Below are 17,446 nucleotides of genomic sequence, written 5' to 3'. Positions count from 1 at the left end.
CGAATTTTCTCTAAGTTTTGTCTATTAATATATAGAATTATATAGAGATAACATGGATGTTAAAAATTCATCAACGGATTGGTGATACGAAGGGTTGATGTATGTATGGATTAAAAACATTCCTATACTCACCAAATTCCCACTAATCGTAAAGTTTGTAAAATATTTTGTAAGACATACAGTTTTGTAGCTTTAGCATTTTCTTTCATACAAATTAAAGAATGCTATATATAAGTTTCCCAACAGGGATTTTGAATTCATGCACTATGTTTGTGGCGACAAAACAGGCCATAGGGACATTTCAATTACATATTTCCTTCCTGCATTTCGTTTATGTTAATTTGTTTGTAACAAGAACGTGTAAAACGCGCATTAACAAAACCAAAACCTATATATAGGTTTCTTTGTTTCATTATATATATGCATGAATGTTTATTTTTAATTCTCTTCATAAAATAAAATTTAAAAAAAAAAAAAAAAAAAAAAGCAACACCATTGCTTTTTGGTTTAAAGCCAAGAGACAGAGAGAAACAAAAAACACAAATGGCGATCAAGGAAGGAGGTGGTGATGGAAATGGAGGAAAAGAATCAGAAGACATGGCTGCGAAAATTGAGAAGCAGAGGGTTCCATTCTATAAGCTGTTCACTTTCGCCGACAAATTCGACCTGTTCTTCATGACCATGGGCACAATAGGTGCTGTGGGCAATGGGTTAGCGCAGCCACTCATGACGATCATATTTGCGAAGCTGATCAACTCGTTTGGCTCCAGCGACCCATCCAAGGTCGTTGATGTAGTGGCTAAGGTATGCATTTTTGTTTTTTGCAATGTCTTGTAGGTCTTTTTTACTTTTGTTTCTTGGTTTTGCATGCATGCGTGGTTGTTAGATCTATTTTTGGTTATTGTTTTGGGTATTGATATCTCTAGCTGAACATGAAACAAATATGATATAGATGAAATGTTTTATTAAAAAAAAATTTTATAGGATGAAAGGAAATTTTTTGCTAATCTAGAAGGCTTGAAACATCCTTGTATATTTGATGAAATGGCTGAGTTTGTATTAATTGTGTTGGTGCAATACTGCAATATTTGGTACTCCTTTTTCTCTTTTTAATGTTACAACTTTTTTTATTTTTGGCATTCAAACTTTCACAAATATTGATGTATATTGTAGTGTGATCTGGGGAGTTTATTATCTAGCATTTTTTTGGGGGGTTACACATATTGAAAGAAAAAAAAATGTTGAAATAGCCTTTGCAAATGCAAAAATAAATAAATCAAATTAGAAAAATATTTTTATTAAAAATATAGGTTACATTTTGTCTATTAATCATTACTAGATTTGATCCTACAATTGGATCTACAAATCATTCTCACTAATTTTTCCTAAGATCCCGATTTTGACAACCTTGATTGTATGTAATACTCCAAGAATTAAGTAAATGCAAAATATACCATTAATGACAAATATTATAACTTTTAAGGGATTTGGATCATAGTGTGTGTGTGTGTGTGTGCATATATATATATATATATATTAATAGCTAAAGTTTAAAGAAAATCCAATTAAATTTTAATTGGATTCTCAATTTTGCACCACATGTCCCATTTAATATTTAATTTAGTGCCAACAGAAGTCCAATTTTTTGAAGTCCAATTAGATTTTCAATTAGATTTCAATTGAAATCCAATTTTTTATCTTGTGTCTATTTAAGTTTTTAATTTTTATAGCAAGTGAATTATTGGTTGCAAAAATCGAAGAGTTCAAAACCAATTAAATTCTAAATCATATATATATATATATATATATAATGAAAAACCATTACATGCATATTTTAGAAATGTATGGTTTAAAAAAGTGTAAGCTAATAATATGTATAATTTGAACCTCTTCTCAAAAAAAAAAGTTTAATTTGAATCTTTTAATGGTAATTTTTTTAATTGAACTTGTGCACATGCACGAGGCTACATACTAGTGAATAATAAATTAGAAAAATAATTAAGTTGTAATTGGATAGGTCTAGATTCATTTTTTAATTTTTAAAAAATGGAGATTTCAAGAAGTTTACGGCCATGTTGGAAGCTACATGGCACAATTCAATTGCAAAAGTGACAATGTGTTGGTATATATGACATGGGTATTTTTGGGGGCTGGGGTGGGTTACAAATTGAGATGCTGTAGAAGAAACGTACTAGGGAACAAATCATCATTTTTTTTTTTTTTTTTTTTATAATCTCTCTTTTGTGCTTTATTGGAGATGAAGGTCCCTTTTCCACTACCGGAAAATTTGTTGACTTACTAGTATGTGCCTGTTTGATTTTCAGGTGGCATTAGACTTCGTGTACTTGGCAATTGGTGCAGGAATCGCTGCACTTCTACGTAAGAGCAGAATGTTGCCAATTCTTTCTCGCACGGTTGCATGTTTTTTCTTTCTGTTATATTTTCTCTATATGGTCATTGCTCATTGAGTCAACTGGCCTTGTGGAGATAACACACACACACACACACATGCGTACATGATAAATGAGTTACTTTCATTTCAAAACAACAGAATATGCAATCGGTACAAGAATCCTTCAAGGTTGGTGCATGATAGAGTGCTTCACTAGAGCCAAGAACATGTGCATAAAAAGCTTATAATTCAAATATAAGTGTTTCATATATATTGAGAAGTTTCTGTCATGTAAAAGGAGCACATGTTGGCTAAGGATCCCCTAATAATGGCTTGCATTCAACTAGATTTAGCCCTTGGATTTAATTGGTGATAATTATATGAGTCATTTTAATTGATTATCACTTTGTGCCATATGTTGTAGAGGTATCGAACTGGATAGTAACGGGAGAGAGGCAGTCTGCCCGTATACGTAGTTTGTACTTGAAAACGATACTAAGACAAGACATTGAATTCTTTGACATTGAAACAAATACTGGAGAGGTCATTGAGAGGATGTCTGGGGATACCGTTCTCATTCAAAATGCCATAGGTGAAAAGGTAAACCTCCTTGATTGAAGAACCTTTGCATAACGAACCATTTCCATAAAGAAGTCCTTATTTATATGCCTAAATATGCAATAATTATTTTGTGTATCAAATATATGTATCATCCACCTTACATTGTGTGAACCCCCACCATTTGGGATCTACACATTGTGAAAGGGAGGATACATCTATCCTATACACGAAATACCTTCTCCTAAATGGGATAGTCTCACTCAAATACGATGCTTGCAGCTTTTTTTTAACCTCATTTTTCTCTACTTTATCTTAACTTCATATTTGTTCTAGGATTTGAAGCATCATTAACAATTAGTCTATTGACAGGTTGGAAAATTCATACAACTTGTATCTACTTTTCTCGGTGGCTTTGTGATTGCCTTTGCTAGAGGATGGCTCCTTGCATTAGTTTTGCTTTCTTGTATACCTCTTATTATCCTTATTGGTGGAATTATGTCACTCATGATGTCAAGAATGTCAACCCGTGGCCAAGTTGTTTATGCAGAAGCTGGCGGCTTAGCAGAACAAATACTTGGATCCATAAGAACAGTAAGGAATTGATATAAGCATCTACTATAAATACCTTTCCAAAATGTCAAATTTCTTAATTCAATTTTTAACTGTGCAAGGTTGCTTCTTTCACTGGGGAGAAGAGAGCAGTAGAAAAGTATAACAGCAAGATAAGAATTGCCTGCGATTCTACAATTAGACAAGGGCTGGTCTCAGGATTAGGAATTGGTATACTTTTCCTCATTATGTTTGGCAGTTATGGACTTGCTGTATGGTATGGATCCAAACTGATTATTGAAAAGGGATACTCTGGAGGACAAGTCCTCAACGTAATTATGGCGCTCATGACTGGTGGAATGTAAGTAGAGTATCACATTTGATAAAATAATTGGCTTGATAGTTCATTTGCATCACATATAATGTTTATGACTTTTGCCATGCACGCTTATGACACATATCATTATTAATTTTGACAATCCAAATTGATTATCTTGCTTCTAATTTCACTGATTCCCATATATTTGTCTATGATCTCCTTGACTAGGTCTTTGGGCCAGACATCCCCTAGTCTGAATGCATTTGCATCAGGGCAGGCTGCAGCATATAAAATGTTTGAAACAATTAAGCGAAAACCCAATATTGATGCTTCTGACACTAGTGGGGATGTATTGGATAACATAAGAGGTGAAATTGAACTCAAAGATGTGTACTTCAGATACCCTGCAAGGCCAGATGTACAGATCTTCTCCGGATTCTCATTTCACGTTCCAAGTGGCATGACTGCTGCTCTAGTTGGCCAAAGTGGAAGTGGGAAGTCTACAGTGATCAGCCTCATTGAAAGATTTTATGATCCCGAAGCTGGTGAAGTACTTATAGATGGTGTAAATTTGAAGCAGTTGCAGCTTAAATGGATAAGGGAGAAGATCGGTCTGGTTAGTCAAGAACCTATTCTGTTTGCAACTACCATAAAGGAAAACATAGCATATGGGAAAGAAAATGCGACAATAGAGGAGATCAGAAAAGCAATTAAGCTTGCTAATGCAGCAAAATTCATAGACAAGCTACCCAATGTAATCATAGACCTTTATTTTTTGTGCTGCTCTATTTTATAAAGATTAGTTTAAGAATAAGACTCGAGTCTATCCATCTGTTTACAGGGACTTGACACAATGGCAGGGGAGCATGGATCTCAGCTCTCTGGTGGACAAAAGCAAAGAATTGCTATTGCAAGGGCCATTCTGAAGAACCCAAAAATCCTCCTCCTTGATGAAGCAACAAGCGCACTAGATGCTGAGTCTGAACGCATAGTTCAAGAAGCACTAGTAAACATCATGTCAAATCGAACGACTGTGGTTGTTGCACATCGTTTGACAACTATTAGGAATGCTGACATTATAGCAGTGGTGCAAGAAGGGAAAATTGTCGAGAGAGGTAAAACTCAACCTGCAATTTCCTTCCCAAATTTCCAAACTTCCATACCAAATTTTAATTGTCATGAAAAAAACTGAATTCTAGGAACACACGAGGCATTGACAAGAGATCCAGAAGGGGCTTACTCCCAACTAGTTCGCCTGCAAGAAGGAGCTGCTCAAGCGGAAGACGCCCAGACCTCTGACAATGATATTGATAAGACCATGGTCCGTTCTGGCAGCCAGAGATCCTCTATGGGAAGATCCTTAAGTAGAGGTTCATCACTTAACAAGCCTTTTTCACTTAGCTATGTTGTCCCTGGCCCATTTAGTGTCTATGACGATGAAGAAAATGGGGAGGAGGGTTCAGAAAATGAGATGGTTACTAAGAAGCCTAAAGAGGTGTCCATTAAACGGTTGGCATACATGAACAAGCCTGAGCTTCCAGCGTTGATAATAGGATCAATTGCTGCAGGCGTACAGGGTGTAATTTTCCCCATCTTTGGTCTGTTACTATCATCATCCATTAATATGTTCTTTAAACCTCCAAAACAATTAGAAAAAGATTCTCGATTTTGGGCACTTGTGTATGTGGGTTTGGGTTGCGCTTCTCTGATAGCTCTCCCAGGGCAGAGTTACTTCTTTGGAGTTGCGGGTGGAAAGTTGATAGAAAGAATTCGTTCCTTGACATTTGAAAAGGTCGTGCACCAACAAATAAGTTGGTTTGATGAACCTGCACATTCAAGGTGTGTTGAATGAGTGGTAATTCTTAAGTGCTACCATATTTTTCATGTTCTAACCATTTGATCTTTTTTACACTTATCAGTGGCGCAGTTAGTGCAAGGTTGTCTACTGATGCTTCCACTATCCGGAGTCTTCTTGGTGATGCCTTGGCCTTAATTGTTCAGAATATAGCAACAGTCATGGCTGGACTAATCATAGCATTTACAGCTAACTGGAAATTGGCTTTGATAATTCTATCTGTGATGCCCATCTTGTTTGTGCAAGGATACGTTCAGATGAAATTTATGAAGGGGTTCAGTGCAGATGCCAAGGTCAGGCTTCTCTTCAATTGTCCACATTCTATGAAGGGATATATGTTGGATGTACTAATGATGTTGCAACCATTTTTCAGGTGATGTATGAGGAAGCAAGTCAATTGGCAAATGATGCCGTCGGCAGCATTAGGACTGTTGCATCATTTTGTTCTGAGCAGAAGGTGATGGATTTGTACCAAGAGAAATGTGACGGCCCTACAAAACATGGAATTAGGGTAGGAATCATAAGTGGATTAGGTTTTGGCTTCTCTTTTGCTGTACTCTTCCTTACAAATGCATTTTGTTTCTACATCGGTTCTATCTTTGTGAAAAATGGAACTGCAACATTTGGTGAAGTTTTCAAGGTATAGTCCGAGCCATTTGTTTCTTTCCTCTCTTCTCCGTGTAGTATTGGTTTTATTCTGGTTATAAAACTAATGAATTTGTGCAGGTTTTCTTTGCTTTGACAATGGCAGCAAATGGGGTTTCACAGTCAAGTGCTTTGGCTCCAGACACCACCAAAGCCAAGAATTCAGCAGCTTCAATATTTGAAATTCTTGACAGCAAGCCTAGCATAGATTCAAGTAGCAATGAGGGCATCACATTGCCCTCTGTAACTGGGAATATTGAGTTACAAAATATCAGCTTTAAATATCCCACACGTCCAGATATTCAAATTTTCAAAGACTTGTCTTTGAGCATCCCCTCTGGAAAGGTATAGGCATTACCACTCTGTTCTGTGACTTCGTTTAATTTTTTTCTCCTTTCTTTCGTTGGTAATGTTTGGAGCTATGATCTACCAGAACAAAACCCCCACCTATTAGATTTTCAACCTTTGATGTTAGCATATTGCATATTAAGCTTAAACCTTCTGATCTTCCACTTGTGTGTGATTTTTATGTGTATCAATCAATTATTTTCTTTATACATTTAATCAATTTTTCTTAACTTGAAATTCTTTTTGCAGACTGTTGCTTTGGTTGGAGAGAGTGGTAGTGGGAAATCAACAGTAATCAGCCTTATAGAGAGATTTTATGATCCTGATTCAGGTTGTGTATTTTTGGATGGATTTGATATCCGAAAGTTCAGACTAAGCTGGTTGAGGCAACAAATGGGATTGGTCAGTCAAGAACCTGTCCTATTCAATGAAAGCATCGGTGCTAACATAGCATATGGCAACAATGGGAATGCTACCGAGGAAGAGATTATTGCAGCTGCAAAAGCATCAAATGCACACAATTTCATATCCTCACTGACTGAAGGCTATGACACCTCTGTAGGGGAAAGAGGAGTACAGTTATCCGGGGGCCAAAAGCAACGAATAGCCATTGCAAGAGCTATACTAAAGAACCCGAAACTCCTTTTGCTCGATGAGGCCACAAGTGCACTAGATGCAGAGTCAGAACGCGTGGTGCAAGATGCTTTGGATAGAGTGATGGTAAATAGAACAACTGTTGTTGTTGCTCACCGCCTAAGCACTATCAAAGGAGCTGATATAATCGCAGTGGTGAAGAATGGTGGGATTGCTGAGAAGGGAAGGCATGATATTCTGATGAAGATCACTGATGGGGTCTATGCCTCTTTGGTAGCACTTCATATGACTTCTTCAACGTGAAGAAAAACTGCAGTATCATAAGCTCATTTTTGCTTTGCTGGATAACAGAACAGTTTCTGGGCATGCCTCTTGGCTCAGAATGTGTGTGCTCTCTGTAGGGGTAGAAATCAAAATTGGTGACCAAAGTGAACTGTTACAAAGAGCTGCTTAAGACACCACTGGCAACTATATGTTGCTCGAGTTATTAGAGTTTTATATTGTTGTGTTTGCGTATGATTTTGAGGCCTTGAGGGTCCAAGGCCAGTGATTTCTGTGATTTTAGAAATACTTATCTAAGATGTGAGAGTTGCTATTCCTGATACCTATGAAGAGCTCATATCGAGAAAATAGATATCTTATATAAATAATATGAGACACAATTGGTTAATTCTCAATGATATTCTACAGATACTATAAACAATTGTATATCTTATTTTAAGTAACACTTGTTCATATTCCTACGTTATTCAACATACTAATGTGTCCTAAATGAATAATAGCTCCCCAGCCCCTGCCTACTGAGTTGTAAACTCGTGAAAACAATATATAATGGTTCTCCTTTCACTTTCACTTTCTTTTTCTTTTTCTTTTTCTTTTTTTCTTTTTTGTAAATCATTCCATTGTAAACTTACTATTTAGCTTTTTGCTAGAAACTTTTTGTTGAAAATACTATACATATAATATTAAAGTTAAATAAAATAAGTAAGTGACTCAAGTGAAACCCGCAAATAGTATAGGAAAAATAAGTGATAAGCTGGCTAACTAGCTTATAAGTGCATCCCAAACAAGCCCTAAGTAATCAGTATCACTAATAAGATTTGTTACAAATAAGTATTGTGTTGGCCTTCACATTCTTGATGTCTAAGTTGATTGAAGGGTCTACCTTATATTCCATAAATTGTCATTGTTTTTATTGGGTATAACTGTTTTTAAGCATTTTTCATGTTTTATTAAATTGATCACATTATTTTTATCAGTATGAACATTTAATTTATGTGGAGTTCCTGTTGATTCATTTAATTAAAGGATATTGACAATTGATTAAAAGTTCATAAGCGCAATTCATTGTTTAAACACATTGCAGTCCATGTTTTAGTCTATTGCTCAAGTAAAACTGAAGAATTTTCTATTAAAGCCACGTGGCAGGTCTAGATAGTACCACGTATCATTCTCATATTGTGTCATGTGTCACTCTTCTAGAGCATTCTTATGAGTTAGCACATGCTAGTGACATAATTGTAGATGATTTCATTGCCACAATTGCTTTAAAATGATCCATGGATCCAACCTAATTTAGTTGGAAATAAGAAATGAGTTTAGATGATCTTAATCAAATAAGATAAAGAAGTAAGAAGAAAGTAACAAACAATCTCAAGTTCCCATGTGATGCAAAAGAGAGAAAACAAGAAATAATTACCTTTTTTTTTCCTTCCTCTAAATCATGTAGTTGTGAAGTCACTAAGTAGTAACTAATCAACATTGTTATTACACACTGATCACTAAGTAGTAACTATTCAGCATTGTTATTACACACTAGTCGATGTCCTGCACGATGTGCTGAAACTTTATACTTTTATTTTGAAATAATTTCTAACTATTCTTTACGGTCCTATCTTATGTTCAATTATAATATACATATCATTAAGAGGAATGAAATAAAAAGAACCAAAATTATTATGAATATACATAATTAAGAATATGAATATATACCTAAATGAATTTCACAATTATTTAATTATTTTGGCTAATTAAAGTGTTTAATTATCTTTTACATTCCTTGAAAGAGAGTGGACTACTGGGCATATAATTTGTTGGCTTCAAGAGTCTTCTACATTAGAAATTAAAACAAAAAACAAATTGAGGGAATTATTGTTCCTATAGTATAAACTGTTTATTTATTAATTTTTAATAGATTCTACCATATAAAAGAAGATGGCGTAGAAATAATCCATTTTTCTGCAAAAATACCATCAGCAATAGGAAGAGGAAAGAACAAATTGATGTGGCACTTAATAATAAGAGTCATATCAGGAAGATTGCAGAGAGAGTCTTTCAAAATGTGTCTTATTTTATGATGCTAACCCACATTTTGAAAAATGTGGGAAAAAGTTAATGTGTAAAGGCCAAGTCTAGGTCATAATATGTAACGTAATAAGCGGGTTTAAGCTTTTCATAAAGTTTGGTATGATTTTAATTTAATTTTGAATTATAATCCATCTTTTAGATAACAGTTTAAAAAAAAAAAAAAATTAATGTGACCTTTTGGATAACAGTATTAAAAAAAAAAAGTTTAATAAAAAGAGGTTAAAAATGCTAAATGAAATACAAAAGGGCTTGGGCCCCTGAACCATGAATGGCCCATGTCACCAAAGCCCAACACAAAGAGGGGCCCATGCGGCTAAGGCCTGTTACAATGTGGTTGGTCCATATGGCTAAAGTCATAATATGTAATATGTAACGTAATAAGCGGGTTTAGGCATTTCATAAAGTTTGGTATGATTTTAATTTAATTTTGAATTACAATCCATCTTTTAGATAACAGTTAAAAAAAAAAAAAAAAAAAAAAGTTAATGTGATCTTTTGGATAACAGTATTAAAAAAAAATTAAAAAAAAAAGTTTAATAAAAAAAGGCTAAAAATGCTAAATGAAATATGAAAGGGCTCGAGCCCCTGAATCGTGAATGGCCCATATCACCAAAGCCCAACACAAAGAGAGGCCCATGTGGCTAAGGCCCGTTACAATGTGGTTGGTCCATTTGGCTAAAGTCAAACAGGGAGGAGATGGGATTAGCTTGCTAACAAAATGGGCAAGTCTTTGGTAATATAGAGTTACGCTCAGGCCAGGTTGGGCCCAACACCAACAAGCTAGCCAAAGGAGAGATCGATGGGGAACAGCCATTTGAGGTCAAAATCAAACATTGTTAAATAACTTTGGGGAGTTCACTACCAAGCACTAATTGGGGTCTGGAACAAGCTCCAAGGAAGTCTTCTGAAGTCATGAGGATTCTTAGAGATTCAGATAGATGTGGGAAAGTGTGTCAAGTGGGAAAGTAATGATAACTCCTCCACTAAGAAAAGACTATAAAAGGAGGAGAAGGTGAACATGTAAGGGGGTTGGAAAAATTAAGGGAAGAGAAAGGGAGGGTAAGGAAAACATAGGGAACTAGTAGGAAACATGGGGAAACGGGAGGAACTACAGGCAAAGTTCAAGGCCTAGTTTGTAGGATCATGACACATCCCACATATAAATAAATTGGGGCCCAAATACAAACTGAAAACAAAGTTTTTGGTTGCCACAAAATATTAGAGCGCAAAATGACAAGAGTCCATGCACTCCGCATAAATGCATAAAGCCTCTGATTTATATATATATATATATATATATATTGACTAGTGTTGTGTTAGCCTTCACATCCTTGTACTAATTACCATGCAACAAGATTAGGTATGCCAAAGAAATGTGCTACCAGGAATAAATTTGCGTTATGGCTAATGGACTGGGGACGCCCTCCTTGCTAATCGGTCATTACAATTGCATTGCTTTCTTCTACATGGTAGGGTAGTTTAAATAAAAAAAAAACAAATTAATTAATGGTTTCGGTAAATAAGTGCCCTTAAAGCATTTGTTAATCAGTCAATTACTTTTTTTCTTCCCTTAAAAAATTTCTAAAATTTGTTCCTAAATCAATGCCCTTAGGACATTCATCAACTTTTTCCTTAATTAATTTATTGGTTTTTCCCAAACTTCCCCTAACTAGTCAAAGGACTAAACTCCAGCTTGTTTTAGGAGAGACACGCCCAATTGCTATAGCTTCATCACGTTGGCTATTGCTTTCACAGTATCTACTCAACAAGAGGACTGACTGTACCATTTTTCTTTAATAATTTTAAGTTTTGGTATCTAATCACAGCTTCATCATGAAGATGAGATATGAGAGATTTTAACTAGTAACCTCTACTATCACCTTTTTTTAAGTAGAAAAGACCAATACTAATAACATCCACTCAGTTTTTTGGTGTAGTACTAGCACCATGTGCACATAAAAACTTTACAATGAAGTAATGAACAACCATGCCCCCGAAAAATATGGCTGGGATTGCTACTTATTGTTGTTTCTTTTTCGGCCATAGATTAGTTATCATATTTGTTGACCTTTAATTTATATTGCTCTAGTTGTAATTTAATGTATTTCCTCTGCCAACCAGCTAAATGCCACATCCCACAATTTTGTTTTCAGTACTAAACAAAAGAGAAGCCTCCCATCCGCAGACATGACCATTCTCTTTAAATAAATATGAAAGAACATGCACAAAACAATTTGAAAAACCCAAGAGCATAGAAACTAGCAATACAGTAGTACTCTTTTTTACTATTTTATACAAAACAGTCTTGTTCCAATTTGGACAGGTGACAAGCTTAAACTACCAGCTGAATACCTGGGTACTGCTTAGTAAACTTCCCCAGCCACATCAGCGGTAGGAATCCTTTGGCGCTTCTCCACGTATGCTGATGGAAACCATCCTGCATTACCTCTGCATTCTCCTTCCGACCATCCTGATGGACTCACCTGGATAAACATGTGAAGTCTCAAAGTTACTGAACAAGCAATTATAAAGCGTGTCAAACCCAGACAGAAAAATACAAAATATATTAATTTCACTTCTCTCTCTTTTAAGCATCTAAACAAAAACATGGTCCCTGTCAGCTTCACAGTTTGAGTATGTTTTCTTTAAGACAATACATGGCCGTTGCAATGATGTTGGCTAGAATAAGAAACTAAACTAGTGGTTAGATGTTTAAACTTCAATGTTAGAAATATTATAAAAACATTAAACACAGTTTTTCCAAAATTTTATAAGAAAGTCTTAAATAGCTTGAAGTATTGGAGTTGACACTGTTTCAGAAAAATAAATTCATGGCAAGGAAATAGAGATGGCAAGAGAGTATATAGGGATGATGTGATACCAACAATCAGTTGAGGATGATTAAAAATCGTAAGAGTAAACCTATTAAATGAGGTTGAAGTGGTCAGAACCATTAAGAGAATATGTAACCCTCAATATCAAAGAAGGATCAACTCATTGTTTAAAATGCATTGACTAAGCTCACTTATAAATGTTTCAAGAACTTATTTTCTAAGATGATATACATACATATATATATATATATATATGGAACAATGAAATGGTTTTCTATCTGTTCCAGATACTAGAGCTGCAACAAGGAGAATGCATGGAGAGTACCCCACCATAAGTGACATGTCAACTGCTAGCAAACCATATGCAGCGTATTTCCTTCTGCTCCAACAAGAGCAGTGGACAAAGAACATCTCCCAATATACTTATCCATTAAGCAGATGCTGTCTATATGCAAGTAAAACACGTCACAAAATTAAGAGATGTGTCAAGGAGAAGATAAAGTACCTTCCGCACAACAACATAGTCACCTACTGACAAGCTCAGTTCCTTCTCCGATTCAGCATTAAAAGTATGTGTTACCTGCAATAAGCAAATAAAAAATTTAGTGATAGACTCTCTAATATGTATTCAACAACATGGATTTGAGGAGCCAGTTCAAGGATGAAGGGCTTAAAAGTCATAGAAGCTGCTAGATCAATTTCTATGACTTCAAATAAAAGTTTTTCTGATAACATGACATACAGGAGTATAGAGCAGAGCCATTCCCTATTCAAACCTGTGTTAGTGTTGAGTCCCCTCCTAATTTCTCTTATAAGGATGTGTTGGTTATGTGTCCATACTTTACACTATCCAAGTTCCTTGCTATACAAAATGAAAATTTTTTAAAACTTTACTACTTCTAATAATGTTAATATTTGTCTTCTCTACATTTTTTTTTTTGGTTCTCTTGACTTGTATCAACTCACTCTTCCTCACTGGTGCAGGCCACCCTTACACACCATGAGTAGAAAAACAGTTTCAAGGGATTAAATGGATTGGCACACACTTTGCTATTAAGAAAAATGATTGCACCTGGTATACAGGAAGTATACTAGATGTACATCACAACCAAGATATGGAATTACAAAGATCTAAAAGCTCCAATAAGATTTTAGCACCCAACCCCCCTTTTTGACAAGTCCCTCAAAAAAGGAAATAGAAATTAGATTTGGCATCCTCTCAGAAAATGGCATCCGAAAGATTGATCTTGGTATGAGAATACATAGGTGTTGTCTTTCATATATTGGTTACCAAAATGATTGGGATTGCAATACTCTAATTGTTCTCACAATAGCTTTTTTTTGTGGTCATTTTGTTGGTTTTTCCTTTCCTTTCCCTCTTGTTGAAAAGGCAAAATTGAGGATTTCAAGAAATATCGCTTATTACCAATTAGGGAATGGATAGGAAATGATACTTAGAAGAACATATAATATAGTAATAGGCCCTTAAAGAAAGATTTCAACTCCTTTATGCCACTGCATTAGTTATCAAAGCACGTCATCAACCCAACCTCTTTAATCAACGGGCCATCTTTTATACACCATCAGTTTGCCTCTCTGGCTTTGAGATATCATGAGGNACAATGTCTTTCATAATGCTACCAAAATAAAAAAAAAAAAACTATACAAAGCTCAAACAAAAGGACCCAATAATATCCAATTATCAAAAAACACAATTTCAAGCTCAAATTCAATTTCAAAATATATATATATATATATATTAAAAAAAAAAAAAAAAAAGATCTGTGTACCCTTCCATTGCGAGTGGACCTGTAGAGTTTCTCTAGTTGTTGATGTCTCTGCAACTCGACCTCATCGATGACCATTACATCAGAGCTCTCATACCCAGTTCCACCAAACTGCTTTATCACAGCCTGCAAAATTTTGAAAAAAAACCCAACTCAATTATTCAAATAAAAAATCACCCATTTGAACCAAAAAGAGTTTCTTCCATTTTTCAGTTCAAAAAAAAAAAAAAAAATGCTGATACATACATGAAATAAACAATTGAAGTGAATTCAATATATGTATAGATATACAAAACCTGTTGTTGTTTGGCAACTTGTTCTCTGAGCTTACTGGCTTGTTTTCTCAGAGCGTCCATTGCGTTTTGGAATCGGAGGGAGCAAAGAGTCAAGATCTGAGAGCTGAGTACAAATGCTTATGCTGCTCCCTCTTCCCTGTTCTCTAGCTGAAAGCCGAAGACTGTTTTTTTACAGAGTTAAGGCTTTGTCCTGCCTTTCCTTTTTTCAGTTAGTTTTATATACTTTCCTTTAGACCAAAAAAAAAAAAAAAAGGAGCTGTGTTCTGCGATTTTCGTCATCGCTTCGCTGGGTTTGCTCCTTAGGACAATTTTTTATTTGCCCAAAATATCATTTTGGTCCCATATTTTGAAGAAATTGTAAAATTTATAAGGTAGACAAGTGACGTGGTCCACCATTCTATTAAAAAAATTTTATTTATTTAAAATTGTTAGTTAAAAAAAATTTTAAACAAAAATTAATTACTGACTCAACAATTTTAAATAAGTGTAAGTTTTTTAATAGAATGGTGGACTATATCACTTATCGACTAGAAGACTCTATAATTTCTCCATATTTTGGGTTATTATTAATTTAGTGCTTATATTTTAGTTGCAGTCAATTTAGTCTTTTGTTATTTTCAATTTGCAGTCAGTTTGTTTTCATCCATCAATGAAAATTCACAGTAAAAGTTAAAATTAATATGAACTAACTTGACTGTTAACAAAATTTAGGGATAAAATCAACAATAAATCCAAAATATTTTTTTTTTTAAAGAAGGAGATATTTTCACTTTTTTTTTTTTTTGAGGGGGGTTGGGAAGTGTTTTTGTGGTGGTGAGGTACAGGAATCCAATGAAATTGGGCTGTTGAGTGGACATATGGGTTGCGTTTGAAAACATGAATTTGGATTTTAAATTCATAGATTTGAAACATTTTGATTTCAAATCCAAAGATTTTAAATCTTGAAATCTTTTACCTTTCTTTTAGGTTACAAAAACCTTGAAATCTTTAGTGAATTTTTCAAATCCAAATCCTTAATCTTTTAAAACTATCTAAACAAGATATTTTAATTTTAATAACTCAAATCCAAATCCACGTGATCAAATCATGCCATCCAAACACGCCATTGGTGTTTGATCGAATTTGTGGACCCAAATCTTACATTGATTGATGACTAAACTTAATAAGAGATGAAAGCAGAGAAGAGTAAGGCAAATTGGGGGCGAGACGATTTAAAGGTATTTTCCACCCCTAATAAAGTGGTTTTAAGCTTCAATAATGAAGAAGTAGAGATAAAAGAGATAAGGGTACAAGCAATCATGAGAGTGCTAAAACAAAAACAAAAAACCAAAAAAAAAAAATATATATATATATATACAAAATACAAAAACAAAAAAGCCAAGTATTTTTGGAGATGGTCATAGAATACGTGCAGAGGAAATAAATTTTGTCATCCATAGACATGATTTTGTGTCATGTCAATTATGGGTTTTGGTTTGGTCCTTTGGATTTGGATCATATACAATTTTACCTTGGTTTAAAATAATTGATGTGCTATCGTTGGTTCTCAAAAAAAAAAAAAATTGATGTGAGAGTGATATTTCTTAATTATTCTGTTCTTTCTCTCTCTTTGTTTTTTTAATTCCCATAAAATAAATGAAATTAAAAAAGAAAAAAGAAACCATATTCTAGGGTTTATAAATTTTTAAGCAAGTCATTATTTTTAAGAATCATAATAGGTTTATACAAATTCAAGTAACTTATTTATATTCTCTATTTTAGGCATTCATCCAGGCTATCATCATAGAAATCCGGTTAATAAAAATCTCAGACATTGCTTCTTGTCTAGGGAAATCAAATGGTTAGAAGAAGGCGATTAGACCAAAACAAAACTTTTGATGTGCTTTTGGGAATTATGATGCCAGAAACATTTATTTGTATGTTTAAGTAAATACATCTATATCTATACTATATATAAGAGGCTACTGCTACAAAAGTTAGGCCCTTTTGTAGTGGTACTCTGGTTATGTAATATATTATAAGTCTGTTTAGAAAACTCTATATATTACTTTTGTGTGTTCTAATAAGTAATACTTTTTTTCTCCCCAAAAAAATAAGTGTTATTGTTTCTTCAAAAAAAAAAAAATATATATATATATATATAAAAGAGGATTTCCCTCTTTAAACTGGACTTTTATGTGGTTTAAAAATACCCTCATTAATGACTTCTCTTAGAAATAGGGTCATAATTGTTAAATAACAAATTTCATTTTGAATTCAAAAAGAAAACTCCTAAAATTTTGAATTTTTTTCCATTCACATTCATCTTTTTATTCCCTAAAATTTAACCGTTTTTATTCTTTTTTCATCTTAATAAAGTAAAACACCCCCAATTTAAACAAAATAAAAAACTAAGAGAACTCCTAAAATTTAAGTATTCTTTCCCCTCACTTGGTTCATCTTATTTTTCCTACCCAAACTTTTCTCTATATCATTACACCACTTTCAAACACATGTTCAAAAAAGAAAAGGAAATTATTGTGTACTCCCAGAGTACCATAAATGCATACTCCCTCCTCACATATGAATAGTAGGTCTCACTAATTAAATTCATGGTGGGACCCACCATTCATGTGAGGGAAGGGAATAGCATTTATGGTACTCTAGAAATATCTAATAATTTTTCAAAAAGAAATTACAGTTACTACTTATCTCTAATGTTTATTATTTTAATTTGTTTAAATAAAAAATATATATTTTCAAATTACAATAGATGCAAATTATTAACTTTTACTCAAAAAAATAGAAGACTCTGAGCACGCGCAATGCGCATGCTTAGAGGTTAGTGCCATATATTTTCTTTTCTTTTCTTTATTATTATCTATCTTCACTATTTATAACATGATTCCCCTCTTTGAAT

The 17,446-nt window shown here is 34.0% G+C and overlaps 2 protein-coding genes across 2 annotated transcripts; one reads left to right on the top strand and one right to left on the bottom strand.

The window, feature by feature from the left end:
• The first annotated feature begins 467 nt into the window (after positions 1-467).
• On the top strand, positions 468-8,042 carry LOC112020859 (ABC transporter B family member 9). Its single transcript, XM_024053425.2, has 12 exons — positions 468-804; positions 2,325-2,379; positions 2,817-2,992; positions 3,323-3,544; positions 3,625-3,863; positions 4,050-4,575; positions 4,663-4,936; positions 5,021-5,660; positions 5,741-5,969; positions 6,050-6,316; positions 6,403-6,666; positions 6,919-8,042. The coding sequence occupies exons 1-12, from the start codon at positions 544-546 to the stop codon at positions 7,564-7,566; spliced, it is 3,801 nt and encodes a 1,266-aa protein (XP_023909193.1). The 5' UTR covers positions 468-543; the 3' UTR covers positions 7,567-8,042.
• Positions 8,043-11,786: 3,744 nt separating this feature from the next.
• On the bottom strand, positions 11,787-14,798 carry LOC112020868 (SH3 domain-containing protein 3). Its single transcript, XM_065773251.1, has 4 exons — positions 14,548-14,798; positions 14,255-14,377; positions 12,970-13,089; positions 11,787-12,113 (listed from the first exon to the last, which is right to left on the bottom strand). Exons 1-4 carry the CDS (start codon positions 14,605-14,607, stop codon positions 11,994-11,996), a joined length of 423 nt encoding a protein of 140 aa, XP_065629323.1. The 5' UTR covers positions 14,608-14,798; the 3' UTR covers positions 11,787-11,993.
• Positions 14,799-17,446: the final 2,648 nt, after the last annotated feature.

This window comes from Quercus suber, unplaced genomic scaffold (genome assembly GCF_002906115.3).
Source record: "Quercus suber isolate HL8 unplaced genomic scaffold, Cork oak 2.0 scaffold_71, whole genome shotgun sequence".
NCBI classification, from domain to species: domain Eukaryota; kingdom Viridiplantae; phylum Streptophyta; class Magnoliopsida; order Fagales; family Fagaceae; genus Quercus; species Quercus suber.
This window is presented reverse-complemented; position numbering and strand designations above follow the sequence as displayed.

Bases quoted from the DNA above. Each gene is read 5' to 3' on its own strand.
- LOC112020868 (XM_065773251.1), bottom strand. From the start codon at position 14,607: ATGGACGCTCTGAGAAAACAAGCCAGTAAGCTCAGAGAACAAGTTGCC. The intron at 14,378-14,547 runs GTTTTGTATATC...AAAATTTTGCAG, and splicing joins AAGTTGCCAAACAACAACAG to GCTGTGATAAAGCAGTTTGG. The intron at 13,090-14,254 runs GTACACAGATCT...TGTTGTTGAATA, and splicing joins GGTCCACTCGCAATGGAAGG to CATATTAGAGAGTCTATCAC.
- LOC112020859 (XM_024053425.2), top strand. From the start codon at position 544: ATGGCGATCAAGGAAGGAGGTGGTGATGGAAATGGAGGAAAAGAATCA. The intron at 805-2,324 runs GTATGCATTTTT...TTTGATTTTCAG, and splicing joins TCGTTGATGTAGTGGCTAAG to GTGGCATTAGACTTCGTGTA. The intron at 2,380-2,816 runs GTAAGAGCAGAA...CATATGTTGTAG, and splicing joins AGGAATCGCTGCACTTCTAC to AGGTATCGAACTGGATAGTA.